Below are 7,424 nucleotides of genomic sequence, written 5' to 3' on the forward strand. Positions count from 1 at the left end.
AGGGGAAGCTGGGGGTTGAGCACGGAAGGTAAAGGGAGCCAAGGGGGCTTCGAGAAGTGGTTGAAATCTCACTGTTAAATGCGTGTGCTGGGCCACCCCTTAAATGCCGCATAAACCCCCGCTTAACCCGTCCCTCCCACTTCTAAACAGCCCTCTAAACGCAGTAACCAGCCGGGCCACTGAGGCCTCCCACCCCCTAACTTAAACCCGCTAAATGCCCCTCCCCGCCCCTCTGCCCCCCTCTGGGATGGGGAAGGAAGTGGGCAGACAGGGAGAGCACAGACAAACCTGTTTAACCTCTGAACTTTGACCTTCCAGCTGCCTTTTCTTCCTTTCCCCTTTCCTTTTCTTCTTTGTCCCTCTCTTTTTCTTTGGGTCACTCCCGCCCCCAGGGTGGGGCTGGCTCTGCATGGGAGCCTAGGGAGGGGGACCGGAGGGAGGACGAGGGACCCGCCTTTCTTCTCCCGCCTTGGGTGGACCTGGCCCCCTCTCCTGTTGAATGTCGCTGCTTACTCTGAGTCTCCTGAGGAATGCATAATTACTTTTCTAATTTCGCCGCCTGAGAAACCTACTGTCTTTCTAAACTTTTCCAAGGAAACTTTGATAACGAGCGCCTGGCGATTGCTAGACAGAGAATCCCCTACCGGCTTGGTCGAGTAGTAGATGAATGGCTGCTCGACAAAGGTAATTAACCAGAATTAATTAATTAATTAATTAACTTTAAAAACACTATCTTAAAGGTGCAGAGCTCTCTCTTTCCCCATCCGTGCCTTCCCCGTCGCCCACCCCCTAGTGAAAGGACAATTGTCTGGCCAGGTTGTTCCCTTCCTCTCTGTTGTCGAGGGTCCCTGTCTCTTAGAGTGGTGGTTTGGGCAGGGGCGGGGCTTTTCCTAGAAGAGGGAGAGTCCTTGGTCTCTTTCTAAACCTGGGAAGGGACTAGGGTCATAGGGGAGATCCTGGAGCCCCTCCAGGAAAGCAGGCTGGAGTGCAGGTTGGGAGGGAGCTGCCCTGTTGGCTCAGAGGTTTTGTCAAGGGCCAGCTGAGGGCCACAGCACACTGAGAAGCAGGAAGGCTTTGGGAAGCAGCAAGTGCTGGTCCTAGGATCCAAAGGTGGGTAGGAAGGGTCCACCAGGGTCATCTGAGGAGGAAAGGGAAGAGTGGGGGGCTCAGATCCTACTGGAAAGACTCTGCCGCCCTGAGAGAGTGTCTGTGGGGCTGCTATCTCTGGAACGGGCCCGCCTTGGTCCGGAAGGTCTCCTAGAAGCAGTGGAGGTTGCATGGAGACTAGGAGATGGGGAAGAGGTGGCCATCCCATGGGGATTCCTGTGCCTGCTGAGCTGATGAGGAAGACAGAACAGCCTGGCTAAGCGGCCGTGTGTGTGAGGCGCTGCTGGGTGCGAGGGAGAAGGCCACTTGTCACCAAGGGAAGTTGGGGCCAAGGGCAAAGCCACCCCATTCCCTTTGGAGAGGGGGCGAGCTCTGTACCTCTAAGGCTAAACTCTAGGGGGGACGTAGAACCGTTAAACCTCCACCTAACCAGCTGATAACTGTGCTTTTAAATGTCCACTGGGGCCTGCCCCAGCTAAAACCCCCAGTGTCACTTCCAGCCCCCAACACGGCCAGCGGGGACTAAACATGCTGATAACCAGATGTGATAAATCCATAACAGGACAAAAAGTTAAAGGGACTAACAGACATCGCTAAAACCTACAGCCCCCAGCCACACTGGGCTGCTCTCTCCAGCGGGGTGAACTTTAACCCTTTGAGGAGTTCGTGGTGGGTGGGGCCCCAGGGGCCTAGTTGGCTCACCTATGTAGCTTCCTCTCCATTACCCACCTCCTTCTCCCGGAATCAGAGAGGCCAAGGGAGCAGCTTGGGCTGAGGCTGGGACAACTTGTGACCCCAAGGGTAGGGAGAGCCGGACAGGCCCGGTAGCGGGCTGGGGGTGGGGGGACTTGTGGTCCAGATGAGGGAAGAGCTCGTGCCGGTGGTTTGGAACCCCAGGCATCCTTTACTAGCTGCAGGGTCACATCTTCTCTTGAGGCCTCTATTTCCTCTTCTAGAAAGTGAAGGGTTGGGCCGCATACTCTAGTATTTCCCGGAGTGTGGCTGGAGGAGCTCACTTGTTTCATGGCCTCGCTCAAGGCTTCCCCTTCCCAAGCCTCAGTTCCCTCCTCGGGGAGACAGGGTTGGTGGTCCCGGCTCAGCCTGCCTCACACGGGGTGCTGTAAGGATGAGATGAAATGAGGAGCAGGAAAGTATTTGAGAACAAAAGCTGGGCATTCTTGGAGGGACTACTTTACTGTCAGCGCCTGCCGTGTGGTAGGTTCTCAATAAATATTTATTGAGTGAATCCATTTTCGAGTTCCAAAACATGTCCTGTGAAGCATAAGTCCCATGAGATGCTTCACGATAAAGAGATTTGTGGTTAAAAAAGAGAGAGAGAGAGAGAGAGAGAGAGAGAGAGAGATTTGTGATGAAATGAGCTTGAGAAGTCTGAATCCTGTTTCTTCCTCTTGGAGATGCATATGGACATGGATTTTAATAAAGGCTCTGAGAGGTCCTGTGAGAGACAAACCTCTTGTGTAATTGTGAAATGTTTGTTTTCCAAACTCATTTGACCACTGTGAACCTTCTCCCCTTCGTTTTTCTCATAATTCTCATGTGCGGGAATAAACTCTGGACACAGTGCTCCTCAAGGGCCTCTCTGGGTCTGGTGTCCAGCTGCCACTCACTAGTTCTCTGCTTCCGTGGGCCCTGGCTCCCCCATCTGTAAGATGGTGACCCTGCTCCAGGCCTGAGGGAGGTGCTGGGCGGAGGGAGAGCTGGAGGAGGTTCAGAGGTTGAGCTGAGGGGCCGAGCAGACACACCCCCCGGCTGATCATTGACCAGAGGCCAGACAGATGGTTGGGTGCCCCAGAGGCCTGGGTGTCCCAGGGAACCTGTGTTGCCAACGAGGGTGTGGGTTTCACAAGTTGGACAGTCCTCAGCCCAGGTTTTGGGGGCACGTAACTCTAAACCAGATCTTTAACAAAGCACTAACCAGAGGCTAACAAGGGCTAAGCCAGGTCTTAAACACCCCCAGCACCAGCAGCTGCAGGTCCAGGGGAGCAGGGGGCAACTTAGTAGTTCCTCTGACCCTCTCCCCGCAAAAATAAGCAACATCAAAACCAAAGTTAAATCTAAACTCAAACACAATAAATATCTTTTCTAAAAACCAAACCAAAGCAACAAACTCAGAGGGTTAAACTGACCCCCAGATCCATTAAAACCAAACAGAACAGCCAAACCCCACCCAGGTGGGAATTCTGAGGTGTAACTGCTAAGTAAAGAGCGAGGTTGGATCTGGAGTGGGTTTTTTTTGGCTGTCAGCGAGCGAAGCAAGGTCCCTTTAACATTTTCCATCTCTGTGCTCGCACATCCTGGCGGGGAAGGAAGGTCTCTGCTCTCCAGGGCCTGATCCCCAGGCAGTGGCTGGGCCTTGGAGGGGAGGAGGAGAGAGGGGGGCCTGGCCAGAGGTCAGAGGGCCTGGTGGTGGCTGCGAGGGTGGCGTGAGGTCCGCGGCTGCTCCCAGCCTCACTCACGCTGGCGCTCCTCCCATGCGCTGTCCACCCCTCTGTCTCATCTCCATCCCTGCCCTGACATGCACTGACCATGTGGCCTGGCAGTCGCTGCTCTGTCTCTGCCTTTTTGTCTCCTCTACCTGCTGCTTCCGAGGGTTCTGTGGCTTGGGGCTGGACACTGGGTGTGGGAAGTTTGGGGAAGCACAGAGGGAAGATGGGGGATCAAATTGAGGGAAGGGAAAGAAGGGGAGCGATGCCCCTGGAGCAGGAGAGGAGGGGGGATGGGAAGGCCAGAGGCATGAGCATGGTGGGGAGAGTGGGGAGCTGGGCCCCCTTTCCCAGCCCAAGTGTGCCCTGGGGACCCTTCCTGTCCAGGGTCCCTACCTGGCTGGGCTGGGCTAGTGGCTGACAAGGACTTTCCCTTTGGTGTCTGCCCCTTCCTCCTTTCTCCCTCCCCACCCCACCCCCACTTGCTGGTTTCCACCTCCACCCCTCCTTCCCTCCCTTGGATCTCCATCCATTCTCCCTATCCCTTTCTGGTCCCCCCCCCCACCACTGCCTGTCCCCCACTCTGTCTGTCACTCCTGCCCCTTCCCCTCCCCCGCAGGCCGCCAGCTGACCATCTTCAACAGCCAGGCTGCCATCAAGATTGGGGGCCGGGATCAGGGCCGCCCTTTCCAGGGCCAGGTGTCCGGCCTCTACTACAACGGGCTCAAGGTGCTGGCGCTGGCCGCCGAGAGCGACCCCAACGTGCGGACCGAGGGCCACCTGCGCCTGGTGGGGGAGGGGCCGTCCGTGCTGCTCAGTGCGGAGACCACGGCCACCACCCTGCTGGCCGACATGGCTACCACCATCATGGAGACCACCACCACCATGGCCACCACCACCACGCGCCGGGGCCGCTCCCCCACGCTGAGGGACAGCACCACCCAGGTGAGGGCCCCTCCGCTGGTGCACGAGGGACGGGGCTCCAGGTGGGGAATAGGGCTGATGTCTGCATAGCAACTGTGGCGCTCAGGAAGGGTCTGAGGGGACTGTGGTTTAGGTGGGGCTGGCAAGGTCTCTTTTCTTTCTTTTTTTAAAAATATATTTGTTTATTTATTTATTTATTTATTTGGTTGTGCCGGGTCTTAGTTGTGGCAGGCGGGCTCCTTAGTTGTGCCTCGCCAGCTCCTTAGTTGTGGCATGCAAACTCTTAGTTGCGGCATGCATGTGGGATCTAGTTTCCTGACCAGGGATCAAACCCGGGCCCCCTGCATTGGGAGCACGGAGTCTTAACCACTGCACCACTAGGGAAGTCCCCAAGGTCTCCGTTCTCGAAGCGGTCGTCACCCTGATGACCAGGGATGTTGTAGACGTGGAGGTGACCACTGTTTCTAGGGGGACCATTCCCAGAGTTGAGGGGGAGTTTGGTACCCTGGCTAGACCAGGGAAGACCACCCCACTTATGAGAGAGGAAGTCCAGGCTGGGGGTGAGGGGTGGAATGACCCCCTCTGCCTGCCCCATAATGAAGGCCACGCCCAGTGTTGTGTGGGCATCGAGGGAGAGATGGAGGGAGCCAGGATGGCGTCGCTTTGCGCAGGGCACAGAGACGACAGCACTGGAGGGGCTAGTGGCTCACCCAATGGTGGCAGCCCCTCTCCGGAGGCTGGTGGAAGCAGGAGCAGCCTCTCCCTGATGGCTGGTGTCCTTGCAGTGAGACTGCCAGCCCGCTGCCTTCACACGTCCTCTCCGTGTGACCTTGAGTAGACGCCACCGTGTAGCAGGCCTCAGTGTCCTCCATGCCTGTGGCTCAGAGCCGGGGCTGGCACAGACAGTCCCCTGGTGCTTTACCCTCCCTCCCCACTGCCTGCCCCACCTGCTCAGGTGCTCTCCCTGTGTCAGGTTGGAATTTATCTTCTCTTGCACCCAGGGGAGCAGCGGAGGGGGCTGTACCTGAGAATGAGGCTCCACTGGGGAAGGACAGGCCTGGCTTTTCTGGTGGCCAAAGCCGATTGAGTATATGTGACTTACCAAGGCAGCCCTGCAGTGCAGCTGAGTTTTCTAGTTGTTGCTGCCGGTCATTGTTGGCCAGCAGGGGGAGGGCTCACACCCGGCACACTGGACCTTGCTCAGTCACCCTGCTCCCTCTGCCCAAGCTACTTCTGGCCCCCATCACACATGGCTGTGGGCCTCTGGGCCTGGAGGGACCTCTGTCCTCCCAGGGTGAGGGAGGGGCTGGGTCAGCCATGGGGACGTGTCCTACCTCCACCGCCAGCCTTCCTTCAGCCTCTGTAAATGAGGGCTGGGTTCTCTGAGCTCCAGTCCCCTCATCCCTGCCAGTCAGTGCTGCAGGGGCCTGGGTCTGGCTGACAGCCTTGTCCAGGCAAGAGAGTCAAGCCTGAACCCCCTTCCGTTCTGCCTTCAATGCCAAGAAGATCGAGGGGACCTGAATGCCAGGCCTTGCCCTAGGGAGCGGGGAGCCCTGGGAGAAAGGCCTGGCTCTAGCCAAGGCTGGGCACCGGCCATGCCCAGTGCCCAATGGCAAGAAGGGCCGTCCAGTCTCAGTGTGAGGTGATGGGCAGACCATCCAGGTAGAAGAGAAGGGTGGGGTTCTAGGGGTCATAGCTGTGCTGGTGGAGCCTGCACAGGGGAGACTGGCGCAGAGGGGCGGGGATGCAGAAGGAAAATTAATCTTCCAGGTCCCACCTTGCCCTTGGGTGAGGGCTGCAGTGTCCGAAGCTGGGGGGTGGGGGTGGGGGGGGGTGGGGAAGAAGCAAGATGTGACCGTTTCACCCCCTTCCCGCCCCAGACTCCTCCCATCCTTGGCCTTCAGCCCGGCCCTGGCCCTCTCCCTGCACCCGAAGTCTCTCAGAGTCCCTTCCTGCTCGGATTCTGGGTTTCCCTCCTTGAGTTTCTTCCCTAGCACCCCCTGAGAATCCCCCCCCACCCCTTAACACTCACTCATCTTGGGGATTCTCTTTCTTTGCTAGCAGGAGAGAAAATGCTGACAAAGTCGACTCCTGTTGTCATGGCAACCACAGCCCTAATTATTGTATGCAGCCCGGTTTCCAGGCTCCAGGAAGGGGGCTGGGAGAGAGATGAAGGTGGTGGGGTGGTGAGGCTGGAGCCAAGAAACCCCCCAGGTCCTGCTCCGTGTCTGCCTGTGCTGTGGCCTCCAGAGGCCCCTGTGCTTCCCCTCCCTGCTGCCCCCGGCCCCCTCGCTCTGGCCCTGCAGTCCCAGTTCCGGGGTCCAGTCTCCCAGGCTTCCCAGAAATAAAAGGCACAACGTGTGCTGTTTCATTGATCCCCGGGAGCGAGGGAACCGCTGCAGGGCAGGCGCTGTTCAGTCTACTTTTGCACAAGGGAGGTGGAGGCCCATGGTCACCCAGCAAGCGATGAGAGAGCTGGGGTGTGGACCAGGGTGTGTGTCTCAGCCCAGGGCTCATCCCCTGTGCCTCAAGAGGTGGCTGCGGGGCCTGCTGACCCAGCCTGGAACCCTCTTCTTTCCCCCCCACCCTCCTCTCGCCCCCAAGAACACAGATGACCTCCTGGTGGCCTCGGCCGAGTGTCCGAGCGACGACGAGGACCTGGAGGAGTGTGAGCCCAGTACTGGTGAGTGCCTTTCCCCCCTCCCCTGCCCCGGGCCCGCTGCAACACTGATGGGAGGGGGGCGACTGTCCCTGCCACCTGGCCCGAGCCCGAGGGGCCTGCTGCCAGGCCTTAACTTTCCCTGATAGCTTCCCTTCCCCTCCTACCATTGCCCCAGGTCCTGCAAATGCCCCCTGGCGAGGCAGTTTCTGGCGTTTTGGTGCCCCTCAGAGATAGTGAGGTCCTTAGCTTGGGGTCCTGGGGTTGAGGGCCAAGGGATGCCGGGAGGG

The 7,424-nt window shown here is 58.3% G+C and overlaps 1 protein-coding gene across 4 annotated transcripts in view; it reads left to right on the plus strand.

The window, feature by feature from the left end:
* The window catches only part of NRXN2 (neurexin 2), a 100,381-nt gene that overhangs the window by 79,610 nt on the left and 13,347 nt on the right, over positions 1-7,424 (plus strand). For 2 of the 4 annotated variants that reach the window (XM_007462053.1, XM_007462056.1), the window contains 3 exons: positions 595-684; positions 4,171-4,496; positions 7,080-7,158. In XM_007462053.1, the coding sequence (XP_007462115.1) occupies positions 595-684; positions 4,171-4,496; positions 7,080-7,158 (495 nt within the window). The remainder of the gene's footprint in view (positions 1-594; positions 685-4,170; positions 4,497-7,079; positions 7,159-7,424) is intronic. The other 2 variants (XM_007462054.1, XM_007462055.1) reach the window with 1 other exon arrangement.

The sequence above is a fragment of the Lipotes vexillifer genome, unplaced genomic scaffold (genome assembly GCF_000442215.2).
Source record: "Lipotes vexillifer unplaced genomic scaffold, Lipotes_vexillifer_v1.1 scaffold1129, whole genome shotgun sequence".
NCBI lineage: Eukaryota > Metazoa > Chordata > Mammalia > Artiodactyla > Lipotidae > Lipotes > Lipotes vexillifer.